The following is a 19,827-nucleotide window of genomic DNA, read 5'->3' as shown; positions in this document are numbered from 1 at the left end:
CCGGCTGGGTGCGGAGCAGCTGGCGCGGGCGCGGGCCGCTGGCAGAAGGAGAGGATTAAGGCGAGGTGGCAGTTGAGGGACGGAGATGGGTGAAAGCTTCATTAACTCCGTGCTCACGTCCCGGTTTCTTTCCCCTGAGAAACAATGAGAAACGAAGGTTGATATTCCCGTGATGGGAGAGGTGCTGCGGGACTGTGTTTGCTTTTCTTACTTTTTAATTCCTTATTTGTAAACAGATAAAACAGATAAACGGATCATTGTTTGCTGATGAGCGTGGAGGGCCTAAATTTTAATTAAACAGGAAGGAAAATCTTGGCTAACAGAGAGGCTGGAGAAATATTAGAGCCCGTTTTAATTTTTAGCTAGTGATTAAACTTCTCTTGTGACTTAATTGAAACTGGCAAGGATCTAAGGACTCAAAGAAGTGGAGATAAAGAGGTTCTGGGGATGCCCCCCCATAACTGCACTGGTCAACCCTAAGATGTGACACGGAAAACAGGACTCTGAGTCCATAAAAAACACTTTCGCCAAGTACAGCTCCCGGACACAGTTGTTCACTCAGGATTTCCCTCCCCTCTTTACAAAGTTGCCATTAGTTTCACTCCTAAGCCCCGCTTCCTTCCAGCTCTTTGTTTCTGCTCACTCTCTCCGGGTCTCTGCCATATTTCAGTTCCCAGACACACTTGAACTTTTGCACACGCTGCCAGTTTGAGCCTGCACAGAATAATCAGTATATTAATTCCACTCCGAGGCAGTGAGATTTTTCTAACACAATCTGCCCAACCTGAACTCTTTCCTTCAGAAACACTTTGCCTTTAAAAAGAAACTCCCAGCATGAACCTCATAAGAAGCGACATGTAACAGACAGTGCATGTGGCGCTGGGCATGCAGCTCAGAATTAAAAGAGAATTTTTTACTTTGTTTCTTCAGTGCCATGTGCATAATGTACATGTGGGCAAAACTGACATCAGACATTTAAAGCAAAAAAGGGGTGGGGGGAGGGAGATGTGAGGCTAGCAGGAGAGAGAGAGAAAATATGTTGATAAAAACAGTAACTGCTGTTAATCTACATTTTTCAGTCACTGTCTTAATTAAGAATGTTGGGAAATATGTTGCAGTTTAATTGCATTGTTTCAAGAAACTCCAAGGCTGACAAATTTGGGACCATGTACACTTGGAAGGTAAAAGGGATGGAAGTGGTAATTTCTCCCAGCTGGTGGATAACAATCCAAATTATGCTCTTCACAGACACCCCACCCCCCACATGGATCCTAAACTCAGAAGACGGAGAAAGAATATCCTAACACTTAAACGTGGTCCGCAAGATAAAAGCCCCGAGAAAAGGCAGTGCTTTAAACCTATGTATGTGAGGAAAGAATGAATTTTCAATACAAAGCACTCACAAACATGGAACGGTACTTCATCTAAATTTCTGAGTGACAGCTCATCTGGGTGGAAAATAGTTATTTATGAAGGAAGTTGGTAGGAATCTCCGATGATTTTCGGATGACCTTGTTTAAGAGAGTAAGAATCATGTGTCCGTGCCAAAGGTACATAAAAATGATGGCAGTCTGGGGACATTCAGCTTGCTAGACTGTGCCCTTTCTTTCTCCAGAGCCCAGTCCCACAGTCTGTAGGTTTCATTTCTCTTTTTGAGCAAAGCTTTGCATTGTTATGCAGCAAATGAATTAGAATGTATTTTCACTGCCAGGAGTTCCTTTGAGGGAAGCTGTGGTAGACACAATTGCTTCCTATTTCCTGCAGTAGGTCGCAGGTAACTCATTTTCAGTCTGGATGTGGTGTTTGCTCCTTGATCTCACTGTGGAGCACCTGTGCAACTGGGGTCACTGCCTGTGAAAAAGGAGGCGTGACTCAGGCATTATGGGAGGTTTCCATAGTCAGTGGACTCTGGCAGCATAAAGCTGACCAGCATGGCTTCATGTCAGCTGCTGGATGATTGGGTCAGGTAGCGATTGGTTCTTTGACTAATCAACCAGCCGTTTTCCCTTCCATTGACCATAATTTACACTACATTATCTGCAGAGTTAGCTACCCCCGAGAGGAGGTGAACCGAACTTGAGCTGCTCAAGATATTCCATTGCATGTGCAATGGCCTCGAAATGACAACAAAATAAGATCTCTTTGCCCTAAAATGTTGCAAAATGTCCAGAGAGCTTGGCTAAGAACACAATTACCAGATCTGCTCTAGCTGGAAGGTCTTGGGCTTCTTGGGCGTCCACATCCTCAAAACAATGGTCTCAGAACTTGCCCACCGGTGACACGCTGCGGATATGCGGTCAGTATCGCAGTGTCTCACTTCTTAAACTTATATTCAGATTTTGGGTTATGGAGTAGAATCCTGAGCTCTCAAATTGCCGAGTAAATGGCATTTGTATGTGACTGACTTATCCAGAGTTCACTACATCACTTAAAAAAAAAAAAAGCCACACACGAGGTCCGAAGCAGAGAAGGGTGACCTCTCGCATGTGCTCAATACATGGGACCGCATAAAATTCTCAGATTTTCCACCTCCTAGGGTTTCTGGGAATGCTGGTGGGAGGATACCTCCCCTTCAATAGCTGGACAACCTCCCCCAAGAAGCTGGTTGCTGGGGAGCGCTGAAAATTGGGGCGCAGAGCCTGGACTCCCTGGAGGGCCGAGGGAGAGGACACTGAGGACTCCAGCAGTATAAATCACCAAGCCAGGGAGAGAGGGGGGAGTTCAGGCAGACCCAGAGATGGGAGAACCCACTCGCGTAACTGTAAGTTGAAAAGTTCTAGTCAATTCACAGTTGGGAGAACATGAAAAGAAGAATACATAATACTGGGGAGAAAGGGAAGCAGTACCCGCCTGAGGGCCAATTGCCTCTCCAGCAGCGGCAAGGCTGTTCCTGGGCTCACAGGACCATTTGTTCCATTACACAACCTCCTGAAGCCATTTAGAGAGAGCTCAAACAACTGCCTGTACCAACACGACACATGGCTTCCCATCCCGACTCTTTGCTAATCCAGACGCTCCAACCATCTTTCTTTAAGATGCCATATGGTTGGCAGAAGCCTGTAGATCTAGCAGCACATCTGCTTGTACGTTTCTTCTTCCCTCCATCCCCCAACAAAAGAGGAATAGGAGACAGCCCGGAAGGGGGGTGTGCTAGTGCACCCCTGCCTAGATGGACAGCTCTTTTTAAGCACTCTTAAAACAAGCTGTTAAAGGGATGACCGGGAATTATTCAGGGCTAGTTCATTTTAAACAAGATAACATGGCAAAAAATTATTTTTGCCTCTTGATAATTTAAAACAAGATTAGAAAAAACAAAGGAGGGATGGTCTCCTTGTCCCAAAGGATGATTACTTTAAAACCACTTAAAGCACTCTTTCTGGGAATCCTTGTGATGCTCCCTTCTGTGGGGAGGGACAGCATCTTTGCCTGAAGCCATTTCTTCTCTTCTTTTCGGTCAGGGAAGACAGACAAGCTGAGAAAGTAGCAGATACCCAGAGCCTGCTTTGTTAGCAAGCACGGCGCGGCTGTATGCTAACGAGTCGGCACCGACACAGGGCTTTTTTGGTATGATGAGCAAAGATTGTTGACACTGTTGAAATCCTGGCTCTCCTGGCCTGTGAGCTCACGAACTGCCTCCTTGGAATCTGGCCCCCGTGAGACAGGCTGCAAAAAATAATGCATTCTCCTCTCCTGATGACTGAAATCTGGCCATTTGTAACTTAGAGCAGTTGGGAATGAGGGAGCATCAGAAAAATATTCAATCAGGGTGGGGGGTCAAAAAGACACTGGAAAAGTGTGGGTTTCTTCCGAACTAAAAGTGAAAGTTGGGAGACATCTCCGAGTGATGGCTTCAGGGGTGGAACCCAAGAGGTGGGAGCGAGGGGCTTATCATCACCTGGCTGAATCGGCAGGGGTGGCCAGGACACTGCTTAGTCTGGACAGACCATGCTCTGCAGGGCACACCACGTTGCTGGTATCAGCTCCACCACCCAAGAAAAGCTCAGCGTCAGATCTTGGAAATCGGTTTGGCCCTTGTGTTGGTTAAGCAAACATGGCTTTTCATGTTGCATAAATACAGCACAGCCAGAAAGCAAAGAAAACACTTTGTTTCACAAAAGTAGGCCTTTTCTTTTTAATGACAAAGGTGGAAAGAGAAGCTGCATGTTTTGGGTACTGTGTCCATTATTAGAAATATCTCTTTACTTGCCCAGAAACCCTAAAAGATGGATATTATTCCTCTAATTTAACAGATGAGGAGACTCAGGCCTAGCACGTTTAAAAAAAATTTTTTTTAGCAAAGCTATGCAGCTAGTAAGGGGCCACATCCAAAAGCCCATGCCTCTCTCTGTAGGGCACAGTAGCTCCCGCAGGTACAAGGTGCACAGATAGATATAACCCCTCAGGGCTACGCCCAGGGGCCAGTATGCAAATCTGAGCTGATCACTGTTTGCTGGGGAGCAGTGAGCTAGCTGTGGTTAGCATGCAGGCAGGAGCCTCAAATTGTAAATGCAGCTTACATGTAATCTACAAGAGGAATGAAAATTCATATAATTAAAATGCAAAAACATGAGGAATGACTTAAAAAGCATTGAAATTTTTTACTATAATGAGGATTATCCATGCAAAAATATACATTTTTTACACTATTCACCTTGAAGATAGCAAATGTATTTCAACCACCCTACCACAGCCTAGGATACTGCTGACATGTTCTTTTTTTTGGAGATGCATTCACAGGCTAGGACTTAGCAGTGCAAATATCTATTTTCTGTGGGCAGATATATAAGCAGGTTTTGAATGAGTAAGTAATACGTGCATCTCATCAGAATTAATACTTTAACATAACATGCATGCAGTGAACGTTATATTACTCAAAGATGATACATTCACTCAAATTAGATAATAAAAGCCAAATTCTATCATCAATAAGAACAACAAGCTATTCTGAAGAATTCTCTGAATTGTTATCATTGAGATGTGGTTGTGCACAATGACAAGTTTGAATTGAAACAGATCCAGACTGAAGTCTGAGTGTGGTACTGGGAAAGTCCTTATTAAGTCTGTCCCTTCGTTTGCAATATAAAATAATACAATCTACCTCACAGGATTGCTGTAAAAATTAGAGGTAGCATATAGAATGCCTGGAACTCAGTAGAACCTCAATAAATAATTATTTTTTAATAAAGTGATTATTTTAATAGTGATTCACAGCTTATACAAAGTAACTTTCATATACATTAGCTCATTCAATTCTGAGAGCAATGTAGGAGATGTTTCTTCTAATGTGTGAGGTAATTGAGATTTAATAACAAAAACGACTAAAGGAAGTATTATTGATATCATCATGACCCTCATTTTATGAATAAGGAAACCGAGGCTGAGAGATCCTACCAGTATGTTGCCTAAATTCACGCAGGTTATAAGTGGCAAAGCTGGAACACAATCCCCAGTCTAAAGCCACAATTCTGCCAGTAGCTGTAAAACAGTGAAGACAAGACGAGAAGACAGATTTCTATTTAAAATACCATGCTCCTTTTGTCTCTACCACATTATCCTTGGTGGAAAGCACTTGGCAAAGAAGTTTCCTAGCACAAAAAATCCCTGTCCTTGACACATTTCTGTGTATGCTACCAAACTCTAGAGAGTCCTTGAGTCAAGCACCCTATGTCTGTCTGTCCACACTATATAGCCCTACAGCATTAAGAGGTGTTCCCTGTAATGTAGCAGGACAGGACACATGTATCTGAATGCATCACACACACAAACACACGGACAAGCTGTCACTGTATATTTGGGATCTGAGTGAGCACCGGTGAAACTGTCAGAAACTTCTTATCAGGAGAATAGTCTTTCAAATTAACCTTCTATCAGTAGAATGCTTCCAAAGCAAAATTATTTGCAAGAAATGCTAGAACATTTGGAGGCTGCGGATCAGACACTGACGTGAGGAAATGTGAGCGGGTGTAACTGAAATCTGGATTTATGGTGCACATATGTGCTTAACCAGACAACGCTCCAAATAAAGCCCCTGAGCTTCTCTTTTGAACTCTTCTCTTGTCTCTGTGGGAAGGAGAAGGAGATACTGCAGGCTCAGGTGGCTCTGTCCTCTCCCCGCCTGAGTCTCCTGTACCTGATAAAGTCAGACTGATTTCTGTCAGTTGAGTCCTCTGTGGCTCTCCTATAGCCTCTAGGCTCCTGTTTCTAGTGCTGACTTCAACCCAGTTCAGAGTAGAAGAGGATTTAAAACAAACAACTGGAAGTTTCTGCTACCACCACAATTCTCCCAAATTCATACATCTCTGATGTCATTATCAGACAGTTCAAAGCCACTTGCAGTAGGTCCAGGCGTGACTGATGGGGGACGGAGATGTCACTGTGACTTAGAGCCGCTGAAGCACAAGCTGCCCATACCTAAACCCTGAGGCCTCCCTGGGAACACTCTGGAGCGTACATTCTGAAGGATGACTCCCGTCTATCCAGAGTGGGGACAGGCACATTTCCTGTCCTGCTGAGAGTCACACTCAGTCTGCCAGAGGCAGACTGACATTTAAAATTTTCTATCACTAACTTTCTAGGCTGCAGAAGTTCCAGGTTGAAGGAGGAGAACTAAAGAACTGTGTTTCTCTACCTGTGCTAATGGTAGCAACAGGGCGGACTTAGCTGTCAGACCTGACTGCTTTCCTTGGTGTGTTCACTCTGAATGGGACCCGAACTAACATTTAACATTCACTCTCTCGGGCACAGTGCATATCCAAATTTTGTATTATGTGTTGTTTACTGTGCTGAACATGTGAGCAATTCACAGAGCTGATGTAGTGCAGCACTTACGGTACGCCATGCAGTGTCCTGAATGTTCTGTGTGATGACTCATTCTTAAGAATGCTGGGCAGGATATAATAATTGTTACATTTGACAGATGAGGAAGGTTAGGCCTGGGATGAGTAACTTGCCCCAAAGGGCACAGCACAGAAGTGGTACAACTGGGATTTGAATCTCTGCTGCCTGGGCTCAGACCCTGTGCTTGCAGCTACTTTTCCTACAGTGAAGCTCAGAGGCATTAAGTAGCAAAGGGTATAAGGCCCAGCATAGCTACCAGACCCTGGGATTTGTAACATTTTCCCTTCTGAGTCTAAATTTCTTCAAACTGCGATAGAATTTTAATAATACTTTTTCCACCTAGTAAGTACAAGGTTAATAGGAAGCCATACCTGTAAAATCTTCAAGAACTGCTACAAACCAAACGTTAGTCATCAGTAATTTCATCATAGCCTCATAAATTGCCATCCTTTGGGTGCTAATTAGAGCTCTCTACATGAAAAACCAGGGATCCTTTGCTTTGCTTATTAAAGATGGGGTAAAGACTTGTTCATTTGGTATTTAAATACCTTTACCTGCATAGTCTCTGTGGAGTACAAAAGGCCGTGAAATTGGCCAGCCCTGTGAGGACAGAAGCGAGGATCTGGCCTCACAGACGAGGACCGAGTAAGTGGTAGCTTCGCTCCTGGAAGCCCCTGAGATCAGGGCAGGTGTCTACACATGATGCACGGGGACGTCAAAAGTACCAAACAGGGGCCGGAATTTAGCTCAGTGGTTCTGCCGCCTGCCTCGCAAGTGCAAGGTTCCGAGTTTGATCCCCAGTGCCAATACAAACAAATAAACAAACAAGACTGAACGCAGCCAAGGGGATGAAAAGGAACATAGGATTATGTATAAAAAAATGCTACTTGTCTTCTAGGGACAGAGAAAATTGTTAATACACATGAACAGCTGTTTGGGAAGAAAACATTATTCCCCAAACTCAGATGAAGCTTTATTTATTACATTTCAGAGACATTTAAATTACAGTGTCTGCTGCTGGGGATTTAGCTCAGTGGTTCTGCTGCCTGCCTCACAAGCACAAGGACCAGAGTTCAATCCTTGGTACCAAAAAAAATAAAAAAATAAAAAAATAAAATAAATTACAGTGTCTGAAAACTATCTTATCCTGGGTATCTGTGACACTTAAATGATCTGAAAATCTGAGCGGTTAAGCCAAAATAGAGACTACTATGAGCAAAACTTACAGAGAGAAAGCTATTTTTATTTTTTTTCCCCCTCAAAGGACCAGGAGAATAGATCGGATGGACAAGATAATCCAAAGAACCCTGTGTTCCAGGACCAAACTTTTGGGAAATCCATTAGAACAGAAAATGCAAAGTTTATTCCAAGACATTAATATATGGTATTTTACAATTCTAAAGGGAAACGTCACTATGCTCTGCTTGTGTAAACATTGGCTCTCCAGTCACTCTACGAGAGCACATTCCAGGCCTGTCCTGGGGGCTCCTCAGAAGTTCTGGAAAGTTCCCTGAGCTCTCTGTGCTGGGCTAGGCCCATCATGGGAGGTGCAGGTCACTGGTGTTCCCAGCAGCCTTGACCTTCCCAGAAGAGACCAGGGCTCACCTATGCCTTCCTCAATGATCAGCAAGTGCCTGCACATCTCCAGACGTTTCCAGAGAACAGAGTGTTCCCTTTCTGTAAAAAGTTCTGGAAGTAAGTAAATAAATGAAACTGTATTTAGCTGGGCCTAGGAAAGTTAAGCAATGGATCAAATGACAAGATTAGAAGTTGCTATCAAATCCTAGTGTGGGTTTAACTTTGTATGTTGGTACAGTCTATTCAATTAAAAGTAAAATACAGACTTAAGATTGCAAAAACAACAAAACAGCATCCAGAAGTATAATAAAGCCTATAATCACCCATGACATTTATAGGTTCTTTTGGGCTATGGCTGCATAGATAGGGTGACCTGAACTTGAATGCCAGCAGTCTGGCAGCCCTCTTCAAGCATGCTGGCCACTCTCTCACCATTAACTTCTTGTTTATTGTTCTACCTTGCTTCCTACACACCTCACAGGGTGCTGTGCAGTTTAGTTATTTAGTGAAGGCTTGAGATTTTTCTAATGAAAGGTGTTAATGGTGTTATGTAAATACACAGTATTATTTTTGTCTTTATTCCAGCAATACTAGTTTGAAATGGTTTAGTGTGTGTACATATGTTTAATAATGTGTATTAATTTAATTATTTCAGTAAGTCCTTGGCATCCCAGTTGAATAATGGTAGAACTGTACTTGCATGACGAAATATTAGGTACCAGCTCAGGTAACCACTAACTGGTCTTTGTGCTTTTCAAATGAAATTCTTGCTAAATGAGTCTACCGAACACTTACAGTCCACTGTGAAGATTTGCTTAATAAAAGGCAGATCTCTAAGTTGTGACCTCCATGAATGGTAACGGAGGCAGATGCAAGGACTAAAGCTCACAACATGGTAACTGGCCCACCCCAGAGGATGGGAAGGGATGTGTAATCAGCACCCACAAACAGTACCTGGAAAGCTTAAGTGAAGAACATTCAGAAAAAAAATATTTAAAAGCATCACCAATACCACCACGTGCTTTCAACTGGAATTCATAAAAATAAATACCAGGATCACGTGCCAGTCAGCTGTGCTAGCTCTGACAGCCACCATGTTCCCTGCTCTGAACACTGCTTTGTCCACCCATGTTAACAATGTCCGGTCAAGGGGACTTGACTGCATCAGGACCCTGAATAAGGGGTTATTTCTAGCTCCTCTGTAGCCAACAGGCACCCATACCTGTGGACTCTCAGAGGAGCAGAGTTCACACCCACGGCTTTGACAAGTGTTTCTAGCACACAGTGTTACTTCGCCTATGTGGGTATGTGCCTCTCTGAAGGAATGGACTTATTTTCCTCCTAGCCTGAGATGATAGTGCATCTCCACTGCGAACAAAGTCAAAGGCATGGGCTCTAGTCATATTGTAAAGATGGGGAGAAGATGTCTGTGGGTTACTAGAAAAACAAAACTCACCTCAAATGGTAAGTTTGAGTAATATTTTCATGTTTATTATTTGTTCCCTCCCAAAATAAAAATCAGCCTACAGACTGATGCTGTGATTAGATGGTGCGGTACAAGCATTATAAAATGTGGCTTACTAGGGAGGCTGAGGCAGGAGGATCACTTTGAGTTCAAGGCCAGCCTGTGCTACATAGCAAGTTCAAGACCAGCTTGAACTACATAGTGAGACTCTTTCTAAAAAAGAAAAAAAAATTAAAAGAAAAGAAAAAAGAAACATAGAAAAAGAAAAGGGGCTCAGTCAGGGCAGTCTTTGGAGCTGGCCAGCGCACAATATGCGCTGCTGGGAAGTCAGCAAGGCCAACAAGGCACAGGTGATATTGGGAACATACAGCCAGCCAGCAGTCATGCGCTTCTTCTCACCTTGGAACTCAAGTCTAAAATGGCTCACTAAAGCATGTCACTCAAAGAAAGTTATAAGAGAAGCTGACTCCTATATACACTACTCTGCATATGCTGTGCAAGTCCTCATGCAGCGAGTGTCATGAAGGCGCAGTACAGTGCACCACAGCTGCCTCTTCACAGCTCCAGGGTGTGAGCTCCCGGAGTTTCTCCTTTTAGTGCAGGAGACAGCACGGAATCTGGTACCCAGGGCATCCGGCACCACTGCTGGAACAGGTAAGGGCTGAAAGAATGAATTCCACCACAGAGGACTGCCTGTGCTTCCACAGCACCGACTGGCCCTGGGTCAGATGGCACCACAGGGTAAATGCGTGGGTTTGTTTTACTTGTTTATATACTTGGTTTTCAAAGGACCCCTGGCAGGAACTGCCATTTCCACAGTTTAAGTAGAGCTGGTTGCATTTGTACAAAAAAAAAAAGTCATGCCACTTTGCCTTCAAGTCTGGGCTCTTTTTCTTTCTCTTTTCTTTCTTCTCTCTCAAAGAAAACTAGATGGAAGAGGGTAAAGCTTTTGTGCAAAAAAGGCCTTGGGGACTTTCCAGGAAAACAATTTTATTGGCAGCAGCTGGGGACCCAGCAGCACTATGATTTTGCTAACGCATATGAATGTAATGTACAATACAGATGCTGGTGTTTTTTGTTTTGTTTTGGTACTGGGGATCAAACTTGGGACCTTGCACTTGCATAGCAGGCAGCAGAACCACTGAGCTAAATCGCCGGCCCCCCGGATACTGGTGTTTCCTAACTGACCAAAAAGCAGGACTTTATGGCAAATGTGAAGAAAATACAATATTGTCCAACAAATACTTTCTGAGCATCTATAGTGTCTTCTCCTCTGGGTACTGGCACAGTGGAGAACAAGGCAGGACTTTCCAAGGAGGCTGCATGGTTAACAGGATGCACATTTGGGCGAACTCCGGAGACCCGGATTAGTAAAAGGCTCCACCTCCAACGCCACACGGCTTTCCCTAAACATGATATTGCTTTGTGCCATGGCTCTGCATGCTGGAGTTGTTCTTTTGCTATCATTTGGGTTATTTCTGGAGGCAGGGGTGGTGGGCCTGAGAGTGAGAGTTCACCACCGTGCAGGTTCCTCCTTTTCTACATCATGGGTCTGGCTACCTGCACTGGGTGCGAGTTGTGCTAGGTAGGGTATGTGCAGAGGGAGGGAGCCCCGTTCCCCAGCCTGGTCCCCTGAACCCTCCATCCTCTTCCTTCCTGCTCTGTCACACTGACGCAGGGCTGAGAAGTGGTAGAAGTGACGGGGCAAATCTAAGCCTGAGTTTAGGAGTCATTTAACTTAGAGACCCCTTCCCAGAGATGTGTTTCTCTTACCTTGGTTTAAATAAGTCCAGATGCATTTTATGAGCTTGGGCCACAGTGGTCACCAAAATATATTAGATACTTGTCCCTCCCTCAAAGAAACCATGACCCATTTGGGCCTAGAAGAGATCTTTGCCTTTGGAAAAAAGAAATATGTGTGTGAGGGGAATGATGTTGGTGGGGTTGAAGGGTCTTAGTATTCTAAGAAAACCCTTCCATTGACTCCAAAGCATTGCATACTGTTGATTAAAAAACCAGCCAACCGCACAGTGGTACACTTAGGTGCACCATAACCCAGCAATATGAGATGGGATGGAAATTAAATAGATTGTCTCATTGCTAACAAACATTTTCTTGCAGTAAATTTCAAAACTGCAGAATAATAATGTCGCTCAACTCTATCAGCCTGTGCCAAGAAAGAGAAAGTGTTTCCCACTAACGCACATGATTTGGGAGATTAAGAAAGTGGGCTTCTTAGTCCAGAGCCTCTTAAAGACTCTGCAAATGATGCCACAGTCACAGAGAACTGGAAACTCCTGGAAATCGGTCTGCAGGATTAAAACAAAGACTTCAGATGCTGCTTACCCTGGCCAGATTTCCGGGGGACCTCAAGGTCCAGAACACCTTTCAGAGCACACACTGGAATAGTCAGGCTGACCCAATGTACTTCTCTTTTGATCAACCTTATATTTGACTGTATTTTAGTAAATTATCCATGTAGTTGTATTTTGACAGCTCGCTTTACAGCAGTAAAACAAAATGTGTGCATCGCAAATGGCAAAGATTCAAATTTCAGCTATGTTTATCCAAAATAGCACTGAACTGCTTCTGTACTTATGCTATACTGCCTACAGCTTTACGGAAGGGAAGACAGATGGGATGAATTTAGCAGAGAAACAGCTGTGGCTTGAAGAAGAGACAAGCAAAAGTTTTGCTATCAGGCTTCATTATGTATCAAGGTACCAGTAAAATGTGTATCCGTAAGGCAGCCAAAAAAGTGTTTTTCATTTGACTAGTGATAATTACCTTTTCTCAACAGCTGACAATGTTCTAAGTAGCATTAAATAGGTATAATAATTAAGCTATAAGACACAACAGGCAGTGGCTTGCTGAGAATGCGGTTCCCTTCAGGTGTGCTGGGAGGCACAGGCGAAGGGGCCACAGACTTCAACCACTGAGAAATGGAACAAGCCCAGCACATTGCTGGTGGGAAGCACGCGGACAGGAAAAGGGAGAAAAGCCATCCAAAAAGCTGGAAGTTGGGGGCTTTGTGCAACGGTGACCTTACTAAAGGGAAGTGAAGCAAGCCCGCATGTGAGAGCTTTCATCTCTTTCTTCATAACGCACACAGATCATTCGCTTGTCTCCCACTCAGTGGAGCTGTGATACCTTCAGCTTATGAAAATGGGGAACGGGCTTTTGCCCTCCGAAGCTTCTCCGTCCAGGTGTAGACGGCCACTCACAGGTTCTTCCAGCCCTGTTTCAGCACTCTGAGAACTGGAACCGCCTGGGGCCCACATCGGTGAGGGGCTGGTCAGCACTTCGCAGGGCAGGGGCATTCAGGGTGACCGCTCCCAGCATGCATGACTCCATGCTTGCAGACCGCCCTCGGGGAAGCAGACAAACACCCTGCACAGCCTCTCATTAGTCCTTGTAGAAAAGTAAGCCCACCACACGCACGCCTTGTGTTTAAAGTAAGAAACCATGCGTTCTGTGTGTGTTTGTGGGGGCGGGTGATGTGCTTTGTTAAGTACCTTAAATTGAGGTCATCTACTGGATGACCAAAAAATAACAATAATAAAATGAGTGTGAGTACTGACATCTGACAAATTGCTGGACTAAATAGATTCTTTATAAATCTAATACACAACACACTGGTGAATACAGTAATATCATGTTCCACCAGATCAATATCATTAATATTGCCATGGTTACAGGAGAAAAACAGAGAAAGTCTTAGAAGTGAACAAAGAAAATAAGACAAAAGCAATAAACTCTAGTGTGATAGTGATACCCATTAGTATGAAGTTTTTTTAAGTTCTGAGTTACCATTATCACATCACCTTGGAGTGGTAAAAAATGAAAACAGGAGGATGCTCAAAAGTATGGTTAGAAGCTTAACTGCTTCCTAATATTTTACTATTGCCTTTCATTCCCACTCTTGCAAAAGGCGGTGTATTTCATTTCCTTTATTACAGTCATTACCCCGTTAGCCTTTCCCTGATGGTCTTTTAATTTTTCAGGGCTTTTCCCCCCAGCAGTGCCTCCTGGGCCTCAGGCTCGCATGTGACTGTGTCTTACAAGTCCCAAGACAGCCACCGACTTTCTTGGTCCAGCTGGGCTGTGCTCACAGAGGGGTGGAGCTGGAGAAGTGCGGTCGGACAAGCCTGTGTCACGGTGCAGTGTGGTCACTTCTTCCCCTGAGCCTCAGTCTCCTTAACTGTACAGTGGAGCAACCCGGGGAGCCATCACAGAGCACAGTAACATAAACTTCACACAAGCTCTCAACAATTAAGATTTGCTTCTTTAATTGTACGAAGAAAAGATTTTACTTTCTTCCATTCTTTTATTTCAGATTATTACTTTTCTTTCTGTTCTCACTCTCTAAAAATCTGCCTCGAACTTAAGGTAACATAAAGGATATCTGAAAATGCTATTAATTTACCATCTTTACCATATTGTAGCCATTTATCAGGACATAGGAATATTATGCACAGGGTTGTGGGTGTAGCTCAGTGTAGAGCACTTGCTAAGCAGGTGCACGGACAGGGGTTCCATTTGTAACATCGAAAAAAAAAAATCCACCCATAGAGGATCCTCATGCTTTGGATTTGTGCAAATATAACATGTATGCTGGGACTTAATTCTGAAACTAATCAGAAGCTCTTTGGAAGACAACAGTAGTAGTTTAATGGCAGAAAAGCAGTTCAGAGAACACAGAACGAGCACAGGAAACAATGCTATAGCCAACTGCAAGAGGAAGAGCTGTGAAAAATTTTGCTCTATGGGAGCAGAAATATTTTTAAGATTCTTCAGTCAGCACCCTTTCTTCGTTGAGTTAAGAGAAACTGTGTGGGTTGGAGTTGGGCGTCTACCGTGCAAGAGCTGTGTGACCCTCAGTCAGGTGGTTCTTCTTCCTGTGCCCTGTTTCCCCACTGATAGAATGGGGATAAGGCTTGCGCTTGCCTGACAGGCTTGTGATATGTGTGAAATGTGTATATAAAAGTAAGTGATTAGAACAGTGGCTGGTACCTGGCACCTAGTAAACACTTCTGAAGCTATTGTTAGCTTTTGCTGGAATAACTGTATAATTGTGCTCATTATTATAAGGGATGTCAGGCAAATTTTACATGGGAGCAAGAGATTTAATAGTGTTCAATGCCATCAAACTGGAGGGTCAGGACCCAAAAACCCTTAAGCATAAAATAAAGAGCAGCCACAGGGTCCTGAGCCAGGGAGGCTAAAGGCATGGCCAAGCTTCCCTTACAGAAAAGACCTTTGATTGTGTGTGTGAATAGCCAGGGATCTTCATAAGGGTGCTCTTCAAATTAGTAACCTGCTCAGACCCACACCAAATCAAGCTCAGCTAGAGCTCTGTCTTGTGCTTACTAAGCCTCCATTTTGGGAGGTGTCCCAATCTAGGATAATCTTCCCTCCTCCCACAGGGAGATCTCTATCCACACCAGAACACTCGATTATTTTTCTAACAGAGACAGATAACTTGGGCATGGCAGCTCAGTTTTGTCATTTACTTAGAAAAGAGAAGAGAACACATAACAACAGACTAGCAGCAATGTTGTCTCACAGTGTAAGTCAATAAGATCTCTGTCTCTTGGTTTCCTCGTACTGTGAACAGGACTAGTCACCCTTGACAACCACTTAGCGGAGGGGTTGGAGGGTGCCAGCTGAAACTTACAAAGCATGTGTGAGGTTGCAATTATGGAAATACAGAAATGAGTTTGCTTTTAAGAATCAATTCTGAGTGACTTAATGTATCAAGGACAAAGGCTTTATAAAACTAATGACAAGGTAGATAGTCAGACATGTACTTTGAAAAAAACCACCAGCATTACAAATGCCACATTTGTGCAAGGCCCACTAACAGCATTAAGTTCAGAAATAAGCAATGTATTGAAAAACAATTTCTCAAGGCCTGATGCCAGTTAATAATAGGAAGCCATTATAAGTCTAGAAACTGATAGGCCAAACAAAGCAAATGCAAAGTTAAAGAGTAGATTCTTTCTGTATAGTTTTTTACTACACTCCTATATTATATTTAAAATTATCAGCTCTGAATGATGGATTCAAAAAAAGAACAATGCTTTGGTTCTAAAACCAATTATTAAACGATGTGGACATCTAAATTTTTTTTTTTTTGTTTCATGATTTTCACTGTTGAAATGACACTGAGTATGATACTTGTTTTATGTCTTCAGAATCACCAGAAAAAAAAACAACACATGCTCTGAATATTTTTCCATAAAGAAAAAACTATAAAGCAATCAAGAAACTAACTGGTACAGTGTAGGATATATTTTCCCAAAAGAAAATAAAAGTCCACTTTACTCACAGAGCACTCATGTTTCTACCATGTATGACAAGCCTAGCTTTCTCCATTGTTTTCCGCTCTGGAAGTGCATTACTGTACATTCTGTGACAATCTGCTCCCCTAGAATTTGGAATTTGAATAAGACAGATTTGGTCGCTTTTTTCCCCAGATGAATGCACAAAGAGCCTTAAAAACAAATGTTCCTTAAAGACAGTTGATGCAGGCATTTAACATCTATTAAAAATACAGCATCTCCCCAAAGGCCTTTAGGCTAACCTCTAGCTCCTCTAGTTCACTTCCCTGATAGAAAGTTAAATATATTCTGAACACAAGGTTCAGCAAAAGGACAGCAAGATAAAAGAGATAAAGATGGAAGATTGCCCTCAAAGTAAATAAGGAAACAACCTACCCACCCCACCAAAAACAAACAAAGCAAACTATTTCTCCACCCCCTTTTTCTGCTGGGAATGATCTACTTTGAGTTAGGCATACTTGTATAAAAATAAAAAACTAAAAGATTAGTGTACTTTACATATTCACATGATAATAATTATGGGTAATATAAATCTTGCTGTAATTTTTCTTACCATGTTTTCTCTTAACCTAATTCTCCAAACTAGTTTACCAAGTGGTTTAGAGCAATATAATTGGAGGGGTCCACTTTTAAAAAATGTTATTTCCTTTTATATTATATCTCCAAATTTTCCATCTGACTTTGTTCCAGTAGGTTTGTTAAGCTAATCCCCCTAAAGTGTTCCACATCTTCTAGTGTCGCGTATTTTCAAAATCCCTACCAACCTACTGACCTCATACCAGCTAATACATGAACTTCTGCGCTGCCTAGGGCAGAGTCAAGGATGAGAACAGAACCTAATGACTCTTCTCATAAAGATCTAATTGTGTCAGGCTTTAGCCCAATGAAAGAGAGAAAGCTGAGCACTATGATAAATCTGGCACAATCCTGGTTCATCCAATGGATGTGGAGCCGGAAGACCAGAAAGCCAAAGAAAGGAGCCTGAATTCTGAGCTCCCTCAAGGCCCTGGCATGCAGATTGCCCGCTTCCACCTGTCCTTGCTCCAAGAACATGTTTGCCTCCAGTGCGGAAACCATTTGACCGGTTTGTTCCCAGGAAATAGGGGACGACTGAGAAGCTGCGGGTTTGTTGGCTAACATTGTTAAATGTACTTCACCTTGAAACATGACAAATAACAGAGGGTTCTGATAAACTGACTCCTATTTATAAGTATTACCAGGGAAACTTACTACAACAGATGATGTCATGGAGTGAAGAATGACCACTTAACTAACCCATTTTGTACATCTGGATTTAATATATTGGGTTTGTTTAAAGTGAGATACAGTGGCAACATCTTGGCTTTCTATCCAACTGAACTTTGAGTCAGACACTTTGAATTATGGTTATTTATTAAGTTTCAGAGCTTCCAGTCTCTTGGTGTAATCAAGTATGATCAAGATGATAGAAGTAAAGCAAAGAAAATGTTAAGCAACCACCCCACTTTTTCATGGTAGGATGAAACAAAACCTAAAATTTTCTTAAGAGTTTTTTGTTAAAGCAAATTTTTTGTTAAAAAAAATTTGCATTCCCTTATGGTGAAATAGAAATCACATTCCTTTAAAAATTATATTTCAGGGCTGGGATTTAGGTCAGTGGAGCCGCCACCTGCCTTGTAAGCACAAGGTCCTGAGTTTGATCCCTGGTACCAAAAAATAAATAAATAAAAGTTAAAATTATATTTATCTTCAAAAATGTGCCCTAGATTTTTCTTCTCCTATAAATTGTGGCATGTTTTATCCCAAGTAGTATGTAACTTTTAAATACCGATTTTGGTTGTCAAAAGCAAAACAAACACTGTTACAACGTCATGTGATAGTAGATTTGATTCACCGAGCATTTCATTTCCACCTCATCAAAGAAGTTTTCTCTGACCACTCAGATGCCCATCACTGTGGGTAGCACATTATTATGGGTACTGAATCTCAAATAGATGAAAGCCCTGTCCATTCTGGGTGATATGTTATTCACTGTGTAAGATGCAGGCTTGAATAAAAGAATTCTTTTCTCTGGTGGCTCACAAGCAACTGGGGACATAGGTTTGTCACCAGGAGGATGATGTCAGGTACTAAAAGCATGCATTTTAGATATTTCAGTTACTGGATAATTTTATTTCTCTAAACCTCAACTTTCTCTTTGAGAGCACAAGATTATTAGTAGTAATAATAATAAAGGAGATAACATATTGCAGTTAGCTGAAGACAAATCTGCATTAGCCACTCAAAAAATGCTACTTGCCTTTTTTCTTTCTTGAGACAGGGTGTCACTATGCAGTTCAGACTGGCCTTGAACTAATTTTGTAGCCAAGCTGGCCTCAACCTCACAGCGATCCTTCTGCCTCAGCCTCCCAAGTGCTAGGAATATAGGTGTGTGCCACCACACCAGGCTTGCTACCTCTTTTCTTACTCCTACTTGTTCTAACACTGTATCGGTCAACTTTCAATCACTATTACAAAACAACTGAGGTAACTTAAAAAAGAAGAAAGGTTTATTTTGGCTCATGGTTTCAGAGATTTCAGTCTGCGGCTGCTCACCCCATTGGCTTTGATCCTGTACTTATGGGAAAGAAGCACATCATGGCAGGTAGGACAGAACTGCTTCCCTCCTGTGGTCACAAAGCAAAAAGAGAGGGAGGAACTGGGGCTCCCATGTCGCCCTGAAGGTCACACTGCAGTGGCCTAACTTCTACCCACCAGGCCCCACCTCTTAAAGGCTCCACCTGCTTCCACTAGCGCTCAGACTGGAGACCAAGCTTGACACCTGGACCTTTGGGAGAAACTTACCCCAGCTGCAGTACTCCAGCCCCCAGTGGGTACAACTGCACTGAACATGATGCACCAGGGCCTCGGGGCATTTGGATTCACCTCCCACAAATGCAGGATAACCAAATATGGACGAGGCTTCTCTGCCCAGCCGGCCAGGCATGAACTCCATGAACAAGAAACTCGGGAAGTTAGTCCTGTGGAAATTAGTTCCCACACTCTCCGTTTGGCCTCTGTATCTCAGAATCACAGTCTCAAAAACAAGACAATACTAATAATCCATCTTGCATAGCATATAGGAAAAGAAGTATCTATTTCATGTTTTAAAGGTCATTGAATATATAACAGCTAGATAGTTGAAGCAAAATACCATATTCATCAGCGAAACAGAAAAGTTTAGCAGCATTCATCTGTTCTCATTTTAAATTTACCACAGTATGTAAATGAGAGGATTTAAAAAAGCATCAGGCAAAAATCTGAGCTAGGTGCGAATGAAAAGCACAATCAGAAGCAAATTTGTGACTGCTTGAAGTGTAAGAGTTTGCCAAATGGGATGGTACTTAGATTTTACTACTAATCTGAGTTTATGCAAAGCCAATAGAAAGATCCCAATTATTGTTAAATACCCAGAGTAGGAATTTGCTGCTAAACTGCCGTATTGGTCTCAGGTTGGCTTTTGTAAACATCTTACTTTATGTACTGAAATCATCACAGGAATACCACACACAACCTGAACTTTAAACACATAGTCCCAGTCATTCATATATGTGTGTGTGTGTGTGTGTGTGTGTGTCACACACA

At 42.7% G+C, this 19,827-nt stretch overlaps 1 protein-coding gene across 15 annotated transcripts in view; it reads right to left on the bottom strand.

Moving 5' to 3' along the window:
* Positions 1–19,827, bottom strand: part of Sdccag8 (SHH signaling and ciliogenesis regulator SDCCAG8) — a 200,243-nt gene that overhangs the window by 20,610 nt on the left and 159,806 nt on the right. Inside the window, exon 17 of one of the 15 annotated variants that reach the window (XM_010642589.2) lies at positions 7–134. The exons of the other annotated variants lie outside the window; for them this stretch is intronic. Coding sequence (XP_010640891.1) covers positions 56–134 — 79 coding nt within the window. The 3' untranslated portion in view covers positions 7–55. Of the gene's footprint in view, positions 1–6; positions 135–19,827 lie in introns of those variants that run through there. 15 annotated transcript variants of the gene reach the window in all.

The sequence above is a fragment of the Fukomys damarensis genome, unplaced genomic scaffold (genome assembly GCF_012274545.1).
Source record: "Fukomys damarensis isolate Sample0158 unplaced genomic scaffold, DMR_v1.0_HiC HiC_scaffold_11, whole genome shotgun sequence".
Lineage (NCBI taxonomy): Eukaryota > Metazoa > Chordata > Mammalia > Rodentia > Bathyergidae > Fukomys > Fukomys damarensis.
The sequence above is the reverse complement of the archived record's forward strand: the minus strand, read 5'-3'. Positions and strand labels throughout refer to the sequence as shown.